General features: G+C 44.4%; 3 protein-coding genes across 4 annotated transcripts in view; 2 read left to right on the top strand and 1 right to left on the bottom strand.

The window, feature by feature from the left end:
- naxe (NAD(P)HX epimerase) overlaps positions 1-2,839 on the top strand; it is a 36,807-nt gene extending 33,968 nt beyond the window's left edge. For both annotated transcript variants that reach the window (XM_083646288.1, XM_083646289.1), the window contains exons 5-7: positions 387-497; positions 1,400-1,547; positions 2,225-2,839. In XM_083646288.1, coding sequence (XP_083502414.1) covers positions 387-497; positions 1,400-1,547; positions 2,225-2,424 — 459 coding nt within the window. In that variant the 3' untranslated portion in view covers positions 2,425-2,839. The remainder of the gene's footprint in view (positions 1-386; positions 498-1,399; positions 1,548-2,224) is intronic.
- A 2,395-nt stretch (positions 2,840-5,234) lies between these two features.
- On the bottom strand, positions 5,235-12,619 carry scn1bb (sodium channel, voltage-gated, type I, beta b; the record flags this gene model as incomplete). The annotated part of the gene is made up of 5 exons (XM_083645719.1): positions 5,235-5,304; positions 6,545-6,686; positions 8,017-8,254; positions 12,268-12,434; positions 12,571-12,619. 5 exons carry the CDS (start codon positions 12,617-12,619, stop codon positions 5,235-5,237), a joined length of 666 nt encoding a protein of 221 aa, XP_083501845.1.
- Positions 12,620-14,600: 1,981 nt separating this feature from the next.
- zbtb22a (zinc finger and BTB domain containing 22a) lies at positions 14,601-18,579 on the top strand. Its single transcript, XM_083646300.1, has 4 exons — positions 14,601-14,711; positions 15,215-15,433; positions 15,597-16,383; positions 16,984-18,579. Exons 2-4 carry the CDS (start codon positions 15,227-15,229, stop codon positions 18,129-18,131), a joined length of 2,142 nt encoding a protein of 713 aa, XP_083502426.1. The 5' UTR covers positions 14,601-14,711; positions 15,215-15,226; the 3' UTR covers positions 18,132-18,579.
- Positions 18,580-19,341: the final 762 nt, after the last annotated feature.

Raw genomic sequence — 19,341 nt, forward strand, 5'->3', positions numbered from 1 at the left:
GGCAGCCAAATCAGCCACTGCTTATTGCCGTGACATTGGAAAGAAACATCCTGTTTGCCTTGTGTATTTTAACTGCTGCTACCTGTTATTATATCAATTATTATGATTCAAATCATGCGCTCAGCCTAACGAGTGACAATATACTGTGTGCTCTATGTACAGTATACTCTATAAACCAATGATCTTGTCTGTGTTGTATTATACACTGAAACTTCTTGTTTTAATCAACCAAACTGCTCATTGAATTACTTTTTTCTCAATGCAATGGAAACCTGAGGAATGAGGAATATGATTGAGATGGATTACATTTAAGCTCATGTTTGACATATGAATGAACTTTATAGTTGACTGATATTTTTGTCTGGTGTTGTGTGTCGTCCCTGCAGGGTTACGAGCCCACCCTCCTGTACCCAAAGAGACCAAACAAAGCGCTGTTCCAGGGTTTGACCACACAGTGTGAGAAGATGGACATCCCCTTCCTGACTGAGATGCCTGAGGTTCCATCAATTATGCAGCAGTGTTTTCCACAGTGGCCCAGGGAGCTCTTTGGTGTCTCGTGCTTATGAGTGTGCACGTTGTGTTTGAGTGTGCGCTTAAAGCTCTGAGGATACCTGTGTAGCGGTAGATTCCCTGCCTACCAACATGAGGGTCGCAGGTTCGCGCCCCCGTGTTACCTCCGGCTCGCTCAGACGTCCATACAGGCACGATTGGCTGTGTCTGCTGCGGGTGTGGGAAGTCGGATTAAGGGTGTGTCCTGGTCGCTGCACTAGCGCCTCCTCTGGTCAGTCGGGGCGCCTGTTCGGGGCGGAAGGGAACTGGTGGAAATAGCGTGATCCTCCCACGTGCTACGTCCTGCCGATGAGGCTCCCAACTTTCAGGAGAAAAGAAGTGGCTGGCAACTGCACACGTGTCGGAGGAAGCATGGTGCTAGTCTACGGCTCTCCCCAGATCGGCAGAGGGGGCGGAGCAGCGACTGGGCGGAAGGGGGAAGGAGGGGGGCTAAGTACACCGAGGGTCTCCAGCTTGCCCAGCTGCGGCTTGGCTTAGCTGGAGGAGGACCTGGATAAGCGAGGACATGCCTCCACATGAGACCCATGCAGTCTAACTCAGTTACTTTCTATCTTTCAGATTAGATTAGATTAGATGAAACTAATGGTCGCTGCGGGGGGAACTGGGTCATTGCAGCAGCGCAGAATACAATATAGATAAGAATAGAACAAAGAGAAAGTGCGTAAATGTAATTACGACAAAAGAGAGCATTATATAATAGACGATAATTAAAGATTGGGTGTGTTGGTTCATCAGATTAACAGATGAGCAGATGTCTGCAGTTTGCAGACGTCTGAGGCTGCGTAGCTCAGTGAATGCTGTATTGATGTGGGTGAAAATGTCTTCGCAGGCTGCAGTGATTGACGAGGCCTATAACCTGGTGATTGACGCCATCTTTGGCTTCAGCTTCAAGGGGGCAGTGAGAGAGCCATTTGGCTCCATCCTGGACGTGCTGAAGAACACCACAGTGCCCATAGCCAGCATCGACATCCCCTCAGGTCTGTCCTGCATCTCCCCCCTCAAACAAACACAGAATAATGTGCGGGTAGAGACAGGACACCTTAGATGGGCTCATACAGGTTCTCTACCTCCGAACACCCTTATTAATCATAATCAATGTACAATGTAATAATGTACAAAGCATCAATATAACAGAAACAAGAGAGAGGAAACAAGAAAACTATAGATAAGGAAAAGAAAAGCAACGATAAAAAAAGAACAAAGGAAAACAGAACATTCAACGTGCTACAAGGGTTCTTGTGACTGTCTGTTCAGTGACTGTATGCTGTTTTGCGATATCCGGGAATAATCCAGGAATTTGAACACACACACACACAGGGAATCAGGCAGATTTCCAGTACAGGAAAATACACTCCTAATATGTGCTGCTTGTAATCTCTGAAATCTTGGTAGTTTAGGTGATTCTACTTTTGTACACACCATACATACTGGCTTTGTGTGCTGTAAAACACCATACGGATAGGATCAGGTAAATATGGTTTGTGAAAATTAAATGTCCTCTTTTTAATTGTTTACACTGATACGTTATTTGGAAAGCAAATACATCCATCACCATAATGTGGACATGTAATTAAAAAAAAGAAAATCCATATTCCATCGCCCCCCGCAGGCTTTCTGCGGGACTGTAATCTCCTCTGTGTGTTGTTCCTTCCAGGCTGGGACGTGGAGCAGGGCAGTGCAGACGGCCTGCAGCCCGACATGCTCATCTCTCTCACTGCACCCAAGAAGTCGGCCTCCCTGTTCAGAGGGCGATACCACTTCCTGGGAGGCCGCTTTGTGCCCCCCGCCTTGGAGAGGAAGTACCAGCTCAACCTGCCTCAGTACCCCGACACTGACTGTGTGCTACGCCTGTAGTTGAGATGGGAGAACATGTATCAAAGATCTTAGGCGGCAAGATCATGGGTTTATGATCGGTTTCTGTGTGGATCCAGGAAAGTCTGGGGCTTTAGCTGTTACACACTGACTAGTTGGTGTCGTGACCATGAGCCCGTAAATCGGTATTAACACTTTTCACGACGCATTTGTGTTTTTCTTTTGTTTATGTGAAAGCAGTCCTCATTACCACGCCGCCGACCCCCTTCACCGTGGTGGTTTCTTCAGCTATCTGGAAAATAATACATTACATATCGATCGGAAGTCGTTTGCATGAATCGTTTGTTATGATTGATGAGATTTACAGTATGTGATGTGTGTATTCTTGCACTTTTCCCAATGTGACTTGTTCAACACTCAAACATTAAAAACGGACAAATCAAAGCAACAACAAAAATCACGTGCATTGTTATCATCAACAGAGGAAGTCAGTCTCCATCACATGTATTGTCTGTTTTTATTAGTACATCATAAGATCTTAAAGAATGTACAACTAGCAAGACTAATTAAACTGGAAAGACAGTCTATAATAGTCTACCACTTTCTATTTCACCAGTAACCTTATCAATGACCTTACAGTACATGTTTAGTGTCTTATTCATACGTTAGATGGTGATTCGGTAAAAAGCTTTCGTTCACAGTCGCAAGGAGTTCCAACAGAATCCCACAGTACCACTTATATTCTGATATAAACGCAGTACTACATACACTTAAAGAAATACTGTACGCATATGCTTTGAAACAATGAAGCTCCTTGATGCATAATGGTTTATAATAGAAGTGCAGAACATGCTTTTTCGCGCAAGTGTATATATACAGTGCTGGTACCATGCTCTCTTTGTATGTCGTCATATCCGTTTGTGTTCAGTGTCATGGAAAAACCGTAACAGAGACTTGAGAGATGTTTGTCTTCATGCAATCCAAATGATGGAAGAGGTTTTTCCAGGCCAAGGAAGAAACCTGGAGAAGAAGAGAATTTTAATTGAGCATTTCAGGCTCTCCAAATAGCATTAGCCGCTGACCAGGGGCCAGGCCCGTAGCCAGGGTTTGAGGAATACCGAGGTCATTTTAGCACGGCGTGGGGGGCCCAGGGGGGGCTGTGCCCGCCCGGATAGAAAATTTTGTCCATTTTAAAGTAAAATGCTTCAATCTGGTGCACTTTGAGAGCAAAATGAAGAGGCTAGATCTATAAAGAACTACATACATCATGTTAGATTAATATCCTCTTTACTGTGCTGTTGCTTTAAAATGATACAAAAAATAAATGTCTCCCCATATGATATAATTTATATTCTGCATACAGGTCACATGGCAGAATACTGCTCAATTAAATACAATGGCCCATCTACACAAACATCACTTACAGGGGAGTTACTTACCCATTCACTTCAATAGAACTGTCCCCAAAGTCTAGCCCCAATCTAGCCTCAATGCAAAATCTGAATGTTGTGAGTTATCTCTCTTCCTTCTATAGCACACAGAGAGGAAGCAAATTGTTGCATTTCCGATCAACTGTCGCATTAAAACATCAATGACAGATTAATAGATATGGGGACCGGGGCTATTTTTTTTTTTTTTTTTGGTGTGGAAAATACCGAGGTCATGACCTCGGTGTCCTCAATGGTAGCTACGGGCCTGCCGAGGGCCCCCCCTATTACAAGATGTCTTTACAGTTTTGTACGATTGCTAGCACCCTCTTAGCATTCTGTAGTCACATTTTCAAAAGTCTTAACACAGCACATCAGTCTGTGTGGGCTAGCCGTTAAACCATTAACCCATTTCTTGACACAACATGCAGTGAACACATTTTAAAAATTCTTTACACTTATTTTACTGACTAGCTCAACCAAGAACCAAAACCATGGATTTTTAATGCTAAATTTACAAATGCTTACACACCAGGGTGGGAAAAAGTATTATAAGTATTGGAAAATGCGCGCTAGCAAATGGTACAAAACTAACAACCCATTGACAATATTATTGCAAATGTCAAAAATCACATCCATACAACTTCTGAATATATTTCATTACTTTTACTAATGTAATAACCTAATAATTACATTCAAATCAAATTTAAAATGTATTTATATTCAATATTTCTGTTTTCCATTATAAGCATTGTTCCAGATTATTACCCACACCACCAGGCAGGGGCAAATCTCCAGAGCACAGCAACAGCAATGTTGTGGTGCGGCCTGTTAGCAGGTCCACAATGACAATGAATGTGATGATGCTTTGACTGGCGGGCAATTAGAAAGATGGGCATGGCAAATATGATTTTGATGTAGAAGGATTATATTTCTACACATGTAGGCTATGATGTACATATATATATAGATATATATATATAATTGCATTTTTAATTAGCAAAGTCCCCCCTGGCAGATCCACAATTTCAAAAATCACTGTTCGAAACACAATATTTACTAACAGAAACTCAAGTATAATACATGAGAAATCACTTAAGAGACAATATCAATTCGATACAGTATGCTTATGAAGAGAGCATTCCAAAATGTATTGATTCCATTGGGAAAAAGAACAGTATCCAATAAATGATGATACAGTATCCAATAAATGATAATATAATGTACATCATCTAAAATGTTGCTAATCTAGTATGTAAATATGTCAACAGTCAGGACATATTTGACCTACTTTCAAAAGTAGCATAATTTCTTTTGTGTTTGTGATAGCAATCATTTTGTTGGAGGAGGCGGTACTTTCCTCCTTGTGAAATGAAACTCTTAATATGCATTGCCACCAAAGACATCGTCATCAACATACCTGGGCTATTCTCCAACCTGCACTCCTGCACAGTTATCTTTACTTTCCGAGGCTATCGCTAAGTATTCCGCATTTCTGGAAGGAGAAAGAAACAACAGAGGAGTTATCAGACATCTGAAATGCTGACCTTAACACAGCGACATGCTATTATGATCGTGGCATAATGTAAAAACAAAGAAAGGTATAGCTGTGAGACAACCAACGATTCTTTATTCCTTTTTGACTTACAGGAGGGACGTTTTTTTACTCCTTTTTGACTTACAGGAGGAGGGAGGTTTTGGTTTTGACTAGGGAGGAGGATGACAGGATGAAAACATGACAGACAGACAGACAGGTAGAAGGAGGGAGCATGAGAGGTTAGACACAGAGACAGCACAAGTGACAACACACCAAACACAATGGAAACAGTGACGAGCTTCAAAATAAGACGGGTTAAGAGGACAGGGGGGTGAAGAAGAGGAGGGACAAGGAGGCAACACCCAAGGGAGATAATGAGAACGTCAACACAGTTTAAATTATAGTAGGCATTCAACACAAAGACATGACAATACAGAGGCAGCATGCAGGGGAAATCTACACTTTCTCTTCAAAACAATTTGAAACATCTGTATGTCTAGTTCGGGGGTTAGTTTCCAACACGATTATACAGTATGTTACAGTACAGGGCTGGGCGATTAATTCAATATTATCGTTTATCATCTTTCAGTGGAATCAGTGGAATGCTGTCTGAATTGGTGATGTCAAGCAAATTTGACTTAAAATCTCCCATAAAATGAAGTATGGTTGGAATATTATTTGAATATTTCGCTTTAGTTTGACACCACAACCTAACATTGCCATTTGGTTCAATGAGATGAACATTCATTTGATTACTGAATGTGATGTTGCATGCAACTATATCGTGATATATATATTGATATAGAGAAAAATCCTTATGATTATCGTGATTATTGATTTCAACCATATATCGGCCAGCCCTAATACCTTCATAAAAACACATACCGACACAACATGACGTACGTTGTGTTGAAGAGTAGCACAGATGTGTGTTGTTCCAAGCTTGACAACACATACTGTACATACTTTTTAAAATGTTTTGTTGCTGTTGGTTAAAAACCTTGCATCTCTAAAAAGTCAGCTTTTCAAGAACTAAGAAATACAGCCTTGTCTTTAGCTTGACCGACACACATTAAAAAAAAATCTAACGTGGTCGAATTTTCAATGGAAGTTCAAATAAAATCACCCAAACTAGAGTTACAAGGTTTCCACACAACAACAGCCTAGATGTATATAACCGTATGGAATGAATATTTACGCGGCTTCTCGTATCGCCTCCTCTCCCGCTGCGGAGATTTTCCTGTAGCAGTAGATCATCTCTATGAGGAGCCAGAGCTGGAGGCCGATGATGGCCACATACATCATCACCTCAGACACGATGGAGGCTGTTCCTCTGGTGGCTGTGCAGAGAGGGGCGGGGCAGGGCGGGGCAGGGCGGGGCGGGGTGTAGAGCAGAAAGCAACGAATCAGTTTGGCATTTTTGGCATTTCAGCGCCACTCGTCCTCTAAACAGGAGGCCCAAAAAAAACAAAGGATGCGTTTGTTTTGTGTGAAGATTCAAGATTCAAGATTTTTATTGTCACTCCGTAGTACAAGTATCACGTGTGAAATTCTTGTGCCGTAGGCTCCGTTACAACATAGTGCGAAAAATAAAAGATATATAAATAAAAACAAGAGGCAACAAGCAATACAGCAGTAAGACACGCCACAGACAGTGGCGTATTCACTGCCCATAGTGCAAATGGCATGAACATACTTTAAACAGGGTTAGAGCGCACAGGAAGCAGCTGCGCTCGAGGATTCTCTTGAGAACCGTCTGAAGGAACAAAGCTCAATCTCATCAGCACAGTATCTCAAAAACAGATGATTCTATCCTTGTAGTAATTAAGCTCTTAAGATGACTTGGAACTTCCATAGTTGAATAGATGTCATCCAGATGTCATCCAGATGTGCTACCTGCATCGTTTTGTGAATGCAGGACCTAAATATCTTTCTTAAATCAGTTATTGATTGATTTTTTTTTTTACTGTGCCAAAATATCGTATTGTGAAAATGATGTGCTTGTGTTGGGTGATTAGTTGTCAACTATTTTGATACTCAATCGGTTTAAGTAATTTTTTAAGAAAACAAATCAAAATACTCTGATTCGAGCTTATGTTATGTCTGGTTTCTTTACTCCTCTATGACAGCTCATCTGTGGGTTGAGGACAAGAGAAGACATTTGAGGACGTCATATTGGTCTTTTGGAAACACTAATAGACATTTTTCACAATTTTCTGACATATTATAGACCAAACTAATCGATCAATCGAGAAAATAATCGACAGACTAATGGACATCTCCGTCCATCAAATACTTCCTGGGAAGCCATAAAGTGCTTTCCTTGGATGCCAGCAGTCACTTTGTAAGAGCAAATGATTGCAAGGGTGGGGATCTCACTTAGCTGCAGTCAATCTCCACTCCTGCTGCATTGGGCGGTCCTAATAGACCCTTCTCACGGGGGCCATTTTGTGTCAAAAAGGCAGGGTAAACACAGGTGCAAGCAAAACACTAATGAGGGTTTCCAACTTCCATGGTTGGAATTTGGAAACCCTCCTTAGTGTTTTGCTTGCACCTGTGTGCCCCTGTGCTTGTTTATTCTGCCTCTTCGACACAAAATGGCCCCCGTGAAAAGGGTCTATCGCAGACTAAACGCTTAGGTGTGGTGCAGCGCAGCCGACTCCGCCGTACCTTTAGCCACCACCTTGAGGTGCACGACCTTGCTGACGGTCGTCTGGTACTCGTAGTACTCGTAGCTGAGGATGCGGTTGAAGTAGCAGCGGTAGGTGCCCGAGTCGTTGAAGGTGACGTTGAAGAGATAGATGGAGGCATCTTGGATGTCGTGGCTCCTCTTGCTCCCGTTCCAGTCCAAGCGGTCCTCAAAGCGTTCGTCTTTAATGCTGGGGCCGTACTCGTCGTAGTTGTATATCTGGTGGCACGTGGACAGCAGGGTTATGCACAATAAGGCGGCTGTACGTAAGACTATATCAGCTCTCGTTATTTGCCTTACGCCCAAAAACATGATGCTAAGATAGACCCCCCCCCCCGATAAGTTATGCGGATACAGGTCGCATTTAAAAACCAGGTGGAAATGGGCTGAAAGGGATCTGAACACAATGTGAGCCAGACTACCTCCAGATGTGGTCAGGAAGATCTGATCACATCCTGATCATGATGCATTTTACACCTTGCATTAAGGTGCCTTTTTCCTTATCCAGATAACTTATCCGGATACAGGTCACATTTAAAAACCAGGTGACAGACGCACACATACATGGTATGTGTGTGTATGCATGGGAGATGATCTGTTCTCATCGCCATATGAAGAGGTTTCATTCTGTCTACTGATGAAGGCTGCTCGCTGAAACAAGTATGTTGTGTTGTTGTGTGTCTGACCCAGATTCATTAAAAAGACTAAAAGGACATTCTGAGTGCTGGCACCCCCCCCCCCCCCCTCCCAGACTGTTCCGTGCAGTATCAACTCTGAGAAGAATTAACACCAAAATCTCAAAAAGCCACCTTATCAAATCCTCAAACATGTGGATATTTTGTTGACAAACGTCTCATACTGTTACCACAGCATGTTTTATGGCTATTTACTTCTACAGTATTGTTGCAAATGAGTGTTGTATCCGTTTCAAATTTTTAGTATTGATACTTATCGATCGATACCTGTTGCAAATGAGTATTGTATCCGTTTCAAATTTTTTGTATTGACACTTTTCGATAGTATCGATACTTTTGACAACCCTACTGTGCACCCACAATAAGGACAAACACAACAAAAGGCATTGCGAGTCACATTCAAAAACAATAGGATTTACTTTGATGCCATCAGTCTTTTTGTCAGATCTGGTACCACTGGGGTTTTTTTCAGTCTGGTTTTGCAATGAAACTCAAAACTCTTTACATACGTATTTGTATTGGACGGCACTGTGTTGAAACATGCATGCCATTATGACGGGATGCACTTCAGTGGTGAAGAGAGAGACTCCTCCTGTGCAAGGTCAACACAGCTGTGTGCACTCTCTCTCTCTCTCTCTCTCTCACTCTCTCTCTCTCTCTCACGCTCTCTCTCTCTCCGTCCGTCCACTCCCACAGCTCTATCTGTGATCTCTGACGTCTAAAATGTCAGGATTGATTCTACGTGAACCTTACGTTGACCTCAGCACTGGGCCATATCATGTGAGAGGATTGCATGAGTGCGTGCACGCGCGCGTGTGTGTGTGTGTGTGTGTGTGTGTGTGAGTGTGAGTGAGAGAGCGCTGCTTGTGTGCGCACCAGGGATGGGACAATATACTGCAATTCAATAGGGATGAGACAATATATTGAAATTCAATATATTGCAATACAATAATAAATAATATCGTGGGGCAGGAGAATGAATCGCGGCATCAGCTCTATTTTATTGTGCTGTAGTAATCACAAAGACAGCTTTTTGCCCATCCCAATCCCACAAGCTCTCAATTTAAATTATGATCTTATTTGCACTTTGAAATTGTGTTTTTATATTGTTGTTTACATTCTAGCAGGCCAATATATCATCGCTAGGAAGATTTGTGCCTCAGAAATCAACATAATTCAGTCAGTCAGACTTTGTTGTTACAGTGCACTCCTCTTATAGTGATCACCTTGGGACGGGTCAAATTGATCACTATAAGCAGATGATCATTGTAACAGATTTTTTTCTTTTTCTTTATTTCTCATGCAGATTTCCATCTAATTGACATTTGTATATGTATGACATGAATACAGTATGTATAAAGTAAAGCAATGTTATTGACTTTAAAAATCCATACAGTAAGTTTAGGCCTCCAGCTGTTTCAAACACAGCGGACTCGCGTAGACAGAGGCCATGTTCCCATTACAGGCAAATCCGATTTGCTGCTAAAGTCATTAATCATCATTATCTTGATTGGTTTCCCAAATCTGATTTGGGAGTGTGTCCACACTTCCACAAATCTGATTTGGGCAAGTGTTAAAGTCGGATTTGTGTGTCCAGATACAATGAGTACCAACATGTACAGTATGTTTCTGGCACTGTTTGCATGTCTGCTCTCTGCTCTTCAAGTCCCCGCCCCCTGCAAAAGACACTCTCAAATCTAATTTGGGTGATCAGCGCGTCCACACTGAAGTCACATCAGTCGAAATCAGATTGGAAACTACCTCCATATGTGGTTTGGGACAAGTGACACAAGTCAGACATGGAGTGTCCATAGGTCGATGGTCCAGACTCATAAAACCAATCTGGATAGAATCATTAATAGGTCACTAAATTTCACAAATCGGATTTGGCCTCCTAGTCTGAACATGGCCTCTGAAACGCCGCCATCTCTCCACAGAAAGAGATGCCGCAATCTCTCCATATAGAGACAGACATGCACCGAGTATCGCTGCTGTATCTCGTTGGCTCATTTTTGGCAATTTGTAAGTAAAAATAAAAAATAAAAATTACTGCAGTTTTATTGTTGTCAGGCGGAGTATTTTTCACTATAAGCAAATTATTTAAACAGCATGTGTATACAGTGGTGTTGTCTACGTGATACGCAGGTATATGCCGTATGCACAATGCGAAATGACTCAGATTTGCGTATGCCCACTGGGAAATGCGCTATGATACGTATCGTTTTCACTTTCCATTCATAAAATTCACCCTGTGTGTGTTACAAAGCGCGGACTTTTGTTAATAATTTGATGTGTTGAATTGCACCACGCTACCTGTAGTAGTTAATGCTTCCTTATGAACGTGTGTGTCTGTCCTCTCACTCTCCACTCGGGACCCAATGCTTGGGACTGATCTGGCTTCACGCGCTGCCCATGCAGGCTCAACTGCGCAAGAAGGAATAGTCCATTCATCTGTACAGCGCGGGGGGGGGGGGGGTCATAGGATTGAATGTGATTCTTTTGTAAGTGTTTTTTAACCTTCTGCAGGTACTTTTCCGAGGTTAATCAGTTAGAATAGTGACATAATTGTATGTTGTTTCATACTAAATCTATAGCTCTCTCAATTTAACGCCTGGTTGTCACAAAATCCCACGGCACACCTGGACTTTTTGCTGTGCTGTGTTAAAGAAGGCGAGACCATGATCACGTCTAGATTTTTGTGATTTTTTTTGCATACATTATTATATAGGTGCACTGAATACCCAGGGATGTGATCTAAAATAAGAAAAAACTCATTTTTGATGTCAGCTCGAACCACATAATTAACATTGTGGTTTGGTTTGACTTTGTGTGTGGGGGGGAGTTGATGCATTTTGCTTAAAAAAATACTGCATGTGATGTGTTCATTGATTGACTGAATTTAATTAATTAAAAAAAAAATCTGTTTCTGCTCTGTAAACAGTTTACTCTTGTGATCAAAAACACTGATCCAAAGCTCAGTTCGGAAGCTAGAATGTAAATTTGGGGAGGAACAACAACAAAAATGGGTCGAATCTATGTCCACTTCCGGCCGAAACCACACCCACTTCCGGTTAAGAGGAAGGGGGGGGGGGGGGGTCAGAGTCAGAGTCAGTATACCCTCTGAAAAAAGGTAGACTACACCACTGTGTGTATAGGAATGATTCGGAACCAAGCTTTTCGATCAATATAAGTGGTTGCTCACTATAAGCGGATTCCACTGTATTGAACTTTGATTGATTACAGTACATCGTATTGTGGTTGTATTGATTTGTGAACCTCAGGTCACGTGTCGAGTCGTATCGTGAGGTGAGCAGATCGTCCCATCCCAGGTGTGCACTGGAGAGTATGTGCGTGCAATGCATAATATACAAGTACATGTGGTGTGTTCAGGGAAAATGTGATGTAGGATGGGTTTGTGTTTGAGGACACGTGCACAGCCCTAAACTCCTTGAAGAAGCACTGTTCTCTCCCTTGACGTCACAGTGTGTTGTGTCAGCTATGTTTTGTGCGGGCGTCAGGGTACAAGCAGCAGCACACCTTAGCAAAGTCAGCCTCTCCTTTGGCCCTGAAGTACCAGTCGATGGTGGCAGTGGCATCCACCTCGCTCCTCATCTTGCAGGAGATGCAGCCCAGTTTGAAGCCCTTGCCCGCCACCGCCTCCGTGTCCGAGTCCACTTCTGCGCAGGCCCCGTGGCACCTGGACACTGTTCACAGACAGAGAGAGAGAGAGAGAGAGAGAGAGAGAGAGAGAGAGAGAGAGAAAGAGACACTTATGAGAATTGATATTTTCCAGCAGGTCTCTTGGTTAATAGGATCGATCCGAGAATCGCCTCGACTCACCGAAAAGGGTGCACAGCAGGGCAAGGAACAGCAGGTGTACAGGTGCCATGTCACCAGATGTTCGCGGGGCTGGTTTGTGGGACGATGAGCCTCAAAAATTACTAAATTTACCACAAACTCTGCGGTGTGACGTGTGAGACTCCTTTTGTGTCCTTTTGTGAAGTCCCAACAGATGCTTCAGAGACTTTAAAAAGTAAACAAACCTAGTTTCTCGTCCTTTTTCGTCCAAGTCTCCAAGAATAAAATTTATATTTGCAAAGGGTTTCTTTTTGTTTTTAGGAAGACCGTTTCTTATGCAAGACACCATAGACCAGTAAAGTGCAAGCTAGTACCATGTATGTATGTATGTATGTATGTAGCCTAGGTCAAGCAATCAGTAATTACAAGTCGTGAAGCCAAATTAAAGTGCAAAATATATTATGTAAAATTAAAATATCTATATATGGAATTCCCTTATACCCCTAAATTTGTATGTGATAAAGACTCCTATCAACCACTGATACTGGTAGATAGTGCCTCAGCTCTTTGGCTCAAGCCAGCAACAGTTTCTTCTTGTTTACAGTGTATTGCCTATAGTGCTCTGCTTACCATTCCTTTGACACAGCCTTCCGATCTATCTCCACTGGAACAAAACATCCAAGCGGTTTCTGCTTTTAATTAGAACGTCGCATATGAACTAATCCGAGTATCTGGTCACCACAGTGTTCCCAGATCTCCGCCCTGAGATGCGATTATCTATTTCCCTGAGGTCCGAAATATCAAATGCACGGAGCAATCATCAGAGATGCCCGGGGCCGCATGCGCTATACAGACCATATCAAATTGGTCTCTTTTTATATTGGCACGTTACACGGACAGCAAGGGCGCACAAGGTTTATTATAGATTTAAAAATGTGTTTAGATAATCGTCATGTGCAACATTCCAACACACGCCTTACTGAAAGTATGCATTAGCTAACTCGCATGCTACTGCATACATAATTAATTGCATGCGCTAATGGACTACCGTTTATACGCTACCAATATTTAACCAATCTAATGGTCCAGATATAATGTTCATTGGTCAATAAATTAAATGAATTAAAAGCCTACTGTCCTGAATTAAAGGCCTCCTTTCCTCGAGGTGCGTCGTGTCTTCGGCGGTTGGAGATAAAAGAATCGCTCCTCTCCTCTCTCCTCTGATCGAGCAATTCTTTACGATGCCATCAGCAGAATGTGGAAAGATTAATGTCGTCTATCTAATGACACCGGGCTCGTAGAAGAGATGCTTCGGCCGTGCTGGCATCGCAGATCAAACTGCGTGTGAGCGTACACACACAGGCCCCGTGAAGGTTTGAAATCAGCCCCAAAACACCGAGGATAAAAACGTTGACATCCTGTCGTCCGTCTAGTGAATATGCCCTTGATGTGCGACAGACAGAGGCAGCTCCCTCCCCTCCTCCGTCCCGCAGCAGGCAGCACCTCTGTCAGATCACAGCCTCTCTCTCTGCAGATGCACTGCGGTAAAAGAGGATGGACGGACGGGCTCCGGTGCAGCGCTGGCCTCCCGTCTGGTCTGATGAGCTGTTGTTCTCTGCCAGTATCTATCACATTAGGCTGACTGAGTGGAAAGCGCGAACTGGGGGCCCAGTACCCTGACGTCAACAAGCACTTAAAAGAAAGAGCTTTTAACGCACCGATATAGACATGATTGCGTGAACTGCCCCTTTAACTGAACTCCAGAGGGGCGGGGTGATCACTGATCACATTTGATGGCATGTTTTTGAGAATTGAAGTTGGTCATATACATGATAATAATGACTCGAATGTGTGCACATGAACACACAGATGCAGTTTATTTTAATGCTATTCCTGAATAATATAGCAGGCCTATGAGACAGCTGTAATGCCATTTATTTAACACTTCCACACCAAACACCCACTCATGTAGCTGGTGAAGAGATGCTGATGCTGTGTAGCTAGTGTCGACCAGCTAGCATTAGCAACGCCTCTAGTATGGGCAAGCTGTAGCCTTTGCTAGCTTGCCTTGTTTACACGAGCCAGCGTATATTGTCGTCCCAAATAATAATAATGCTAAACTGCAAGTAGCCAACAACGTTGCACATTACAGTAAAAAAGCTCGACGTACCGACATAACAAAGGTAAAGTAACTAAGGCTAACCACTAAGCTACGTTATGACTGTTGGGATTGAGGACGCGTATGTGCTAATGTTAGCTAGAAGCTAAACGCTAGTTTGCTGGGTAACTTCCAATGCTAGCGTGCCCAAAAAATAGTCGAGCAGTGCCATATAAGGACATTGCTATGTTTTCATAGGCAAGAACCAAGCGTCAATGGTAACATATTATGATAACGTTATTCTTTATAACGATAACGTTCAATGATGGGGCGAGTTGGAATGTCATGTCAAAGATGGCTAATGTTAGCTAGATGCTATTGATCATCAGGTGAAAGCAAGTACCAGCCAGCTGGTCATCTGCTTGCTTCACATGGAAAGTTCACAGCATTGCACAGAAAGCAATAGACAGTCACACATACTGTACAAACGTGCAAAGGACAGGTGTGTTTAGAGTAATCCTCCTTATCCAGGAAAAAAAGCAAATATATAGTTTTGCACTTTTTAACAACTTCATCTTTCCTACATAGATCTGTGTGATCATGGATCAGACCTGCAGTGCTTCTTCCGCTCCACCTGGTTTGATCGTCCAGGTGTGTTTCCCCGGTGCTCGTGCAGCTGTTCTGGACAACCTGAACCGCCAGCGGGAGGAGGGCCGGCTGTGCGACCTCTCCATCCAGGTGCAAGGTCAGGTGTTCAGGGCCCACCGCTGTGTGCTCGCCGCCTGCTCGCCTTACTTCCATGACCAGGTAAGCCAGGTTATTTCGGTCTGCAATATGGACACTAACATGATCATGTGATGTGGTTTGAAACGTTACGAAAAAATAACTTTACAAGTCTACCATCTGAGTTGATGCGGTTCTTTCATTCTGTCCAGATGTTCAAATCTGCTTTGTTCTCATCGCTCAACAGGTGTTATTGAAGAACGTTACAACTGTGTCCCTGCCTTCAGTTATGGACCCGGTGGCCTTTGAGAGTGTCCTGAGTTCTGCCTACACGGGCCAGCTGAGCATTGTGCACGACGACATCGTCAACTACGTCACCGTGGCCAGTTTCCTCCAGATGTGGCACATTGTGGACAAGTGTACCGAGATCCTGAAGCGGCCCCGGCCCTCGGCGGAAAGCGCCCCGGTGGAGGCGGCTGCTGCTGCCGCGGCTCACCCCGGCACGTCCTCTCGACAGCAGTCCCCCAGCAGCACCGACTGCTTGTACGTGGAGAGGGAGGGGCGAAGGAAGGAGAGGAGGCCCGACGCCCTGCCCCCCTTGGCCACGTGGAGGAGGCCGCAGCAGTTTCCTAGATGGGGCCGTCCGAGGCCCTCGTCAGCCCAGCACTCGGCGGACTCTCAACTGGACTCGCTCCCCGGCGGCTACGTGGAGAGCGATTACTCCAGCTGTGAAGAGGCGTGGGTATCCAGCCACGCCAAAGCTAGCCACGGTGGTCATGACGGGCCCGGCCCCAACAGCCGGCATCACGGGGGGTTCCCAGGTGGCGAGGCATTAAGGCAGAAGGTCAGATCTCAACAGCGGGGAGCACCTGCGAGCTCTGAGAGGCTGCTTGATAGGAGCAGAGAGGCCGCGGAGAGCCATGAGACTCAGGAGAAGAGGAGAGCTGAGAAGAGAGGGATTGAGGCAGATGAAGGAATAGGAGAGGAGGTGGTGGAGAAGAAGGGAGGGTTACCACAAATGGTGGCACACTATGGTAAGAATTTGAAATACCTGCCTCATTTCACTGTAAACATACAGTATACGCTACTATACCTACTACAGGGAAATACTTGGGGAGAAAGGGAAAAATGTAAGAATAACTAATGAAAATGAAATGAAACAAAAGGATTCTGCTCAGTAGGCACTAATTGTAACGTTTACGCCGTTTGTTATTTTGTAATGTTATATTCTTCAAAAGGTGGGTTATTATCATAATATCATTCATTCATTGCATCATATGCTGTAGTTTTCTCTTGTAGTTTTCTCTTGCAGTTTTCTAAGCAAAATGTTGTAGTCGGGTAAAGGGGGATTCAGAAATGAGGGAAAGGGGGTACTGAAGCCAAAAAAGTTTGGGAACCACTGCCCTACACAGTATATGTCTGTCTGTCTGTCTGTCTGTCTGTCATTTTTTCATTGATTCGTTAATAACAAAAGCAAAGTAATGTGTTGAATTCATGACATAATCTCCCACAGTGTGTCTGATGTTCCATTTTTAGCCACACATGTTCTCCCTTCTGTGTTTTCTCACTTGCATATTTTGATGGAACATCCGTTTGAATTGACCTTCTTGGGTTTGTGTGTCACCTTTCTCCAGGAGCTTTCCACCCGGGTGCAAATGAGAGTGAAGAAGCGCTCCAGGCGGCGGGGAAAGCGAGTGCAGAGGGGGCCAAGGAGAAAGAGCAGAGGGTCTTGGGAGGCGGTGGTCCCTCCTCAGGTGGGCCCGCAGTCCACGCCTGTCAACCAAACGAGGGAGTTCCCGGTCCCTCCTGCCCGGCTCCCGCGCCTTCAACCCGGCTGCAGTGGCAGGCGAGTCCCTGGTCTCAACAAGAGCCGAGGCCGCAGGAAGGAGCGGGTGGCGGTGGCTACAGAAAGGACGATGACGCGGAGGGTGGGGGGGATGTGGACTTTGAACGTTTCACAGAAGGGACCTTTGGCGGAGACACCTATGACGAGATCGAAGACGGCACAGGACAGGTTTCCCAGAGGCCGTTAGTGCCCGCCTCTCCCGACGGCGGTAACTTGACAGCGGGGGGCTCCGAGGTCACCTGGCCCTCCGCCAACACGGGACAGTCGGGTTCCTTAACGCCCACCTCCAGCCGCCACGTGTCCCCGTCCCCTGCCGCCGCCGCCGCCTTCCCGCCCCCCTCCTCTTCGCCCCCGACCCCATCGTCCTCGTCCTCGCTCTTGCTCGCCGGCGCCCCCTACACGGGCAAGGTGCACTTCTGCCACTGCGGCAAAGCCTACACGCTGAAGAGCATGCGAGACCGCCACGTCAAGATGCAGCACCTCAACCTGCGGCCCTTCGGCTGTCCCGTTTGCACCAAGTCCTTCAAGATGAAGCACCACCTGACCAAGCACCTGAAGACCCACGGAGGGCTGCGGCCCTACGAGTGCGGCCTGTGCGGCAAGAAGATCATCTGGAGGGACAGCTTCCTGCGGCACCAGGCGCGATGCGAGAGACTCGCCGCCAGCTCCTCCACCAACGGTAACAACGTGAGCGCGGCGGGGGCGGCGGCGGCCGATGTGGGCGACGCCTACGGTTACGGCTTTGACGAAGGGGAGGCCTTTCTCACCGCGGGGGGGCAGGTGAAAGTGGAGGAAGTGGATTTTCACGGGGAGATGGAAGATGGGATGGGGGCTTTGTTGGGGAGCGTGTCTGGGATCGTGGACGAGCTGAGAACTCAGTCCCGAAATCTGAACAGCCATGTTTTTAAACAGGAGGCGAGCGAGAGGTTTACCTGAAATCGGCGACTTTGTGCGACGCAGAGGTTTTTACAGCGCTTACTTTGTATGTGCACGAGTACATAACGTTGTACAGTAACTGAAAGCTTCAATTGTCTGCAGACAAATCAATGCATACTTTTTTTGTAAACAGCCATACAATTTTGAACCTTTTTCTTGCTTTATTCACTTTATTATTAGTATTTTTGAATGTCACGAGCATTTTTGAAAAAAGGAACAATCATATTTCTTGTTTCATGTGAACCTTTGTTTATTTTGTGCAGTGTCATGTAGGCCCGTTTGGGCTGCTGTGTAAGTGATGCTGTCGACTGTACATCTAAAAAGGAGCAGTGTTGTGAATGTACTTATTGGGTCTAAAGTGAAGTTGCATTTTGCACATAAATTATTTGAAATGACCATCCACTTGTCCTGCATTAGAAAAACAAATGTGAGTATGACCCCAAAAAAATAGTGCCATATTGGTGTCTCTTCACGTTATACAGGGAGAAAGAAATCTTGATATGGTCATAATAAAAGCCGTTCTGACTGTTCGGATTCATTCCAGAACGGTGTGGTTTCATTCTAGAATTGTTGCTTTGCAGAACTTTGATGTGCCACAAGAGGTCTCTGTTGCTCCACACTGCAGGATCATGTTCATTGATATTTCCAGAAACCGTTTTAATTGTGCAAAAGGTCTTCAACGCATTTGAAGACCGCCGACTGTAAACGCCCCAGTAGGTCTGAAGGGTGCAGAGAGATAATGACCTGTTTTGATGTATTCAGCCACTTTCAGGGGAAATGCCGATATAGATTTCCACTTCAAAGGGAAATATGAGGATGTAGCGATCAAAGAGCAACTGTACAATAAGGCATAGCAAGGAACAAAGGTCTCTTATTAGGTACAGTATTTAAGCATACGAATCGAGACATTACACAGCAGATGTTGGATATTTAGGGTGGGTTCAAAGAATACTTGAATTGTCTTGAACAGTGGTTCTCAAATTGTGGTCCGAGTAAAAAAAGAATAATTTACTTTCAGTCACTAATTCCATCCATAAGTTACACAATTACAGAATGTATGACTATTTTGGCCATGGGTATAATATACTTCTTGTAATAAAACATCTAAAAGTAAAAATCTTTTCAAATGGGGAACACTGTGGGACAAAATATTATCAAATAGGGGTACGTGGTCTAATTTGTGTCAGTTTAGGGGTCCTTCACATGAAAA

Source organism: Poromitra crassiceps, assembly GCF_964638095.1.
Source record: "Poromitra crassiceps genome assembly, chromosome: 11".
NCBI classification, from domain to species: domain Eukaryota; kingdom Metazoa; phylum Chordata; class Actinopteri; order Beryciformes; family Melamphaidae; genus Poromitra; species Poromitra crassiceps.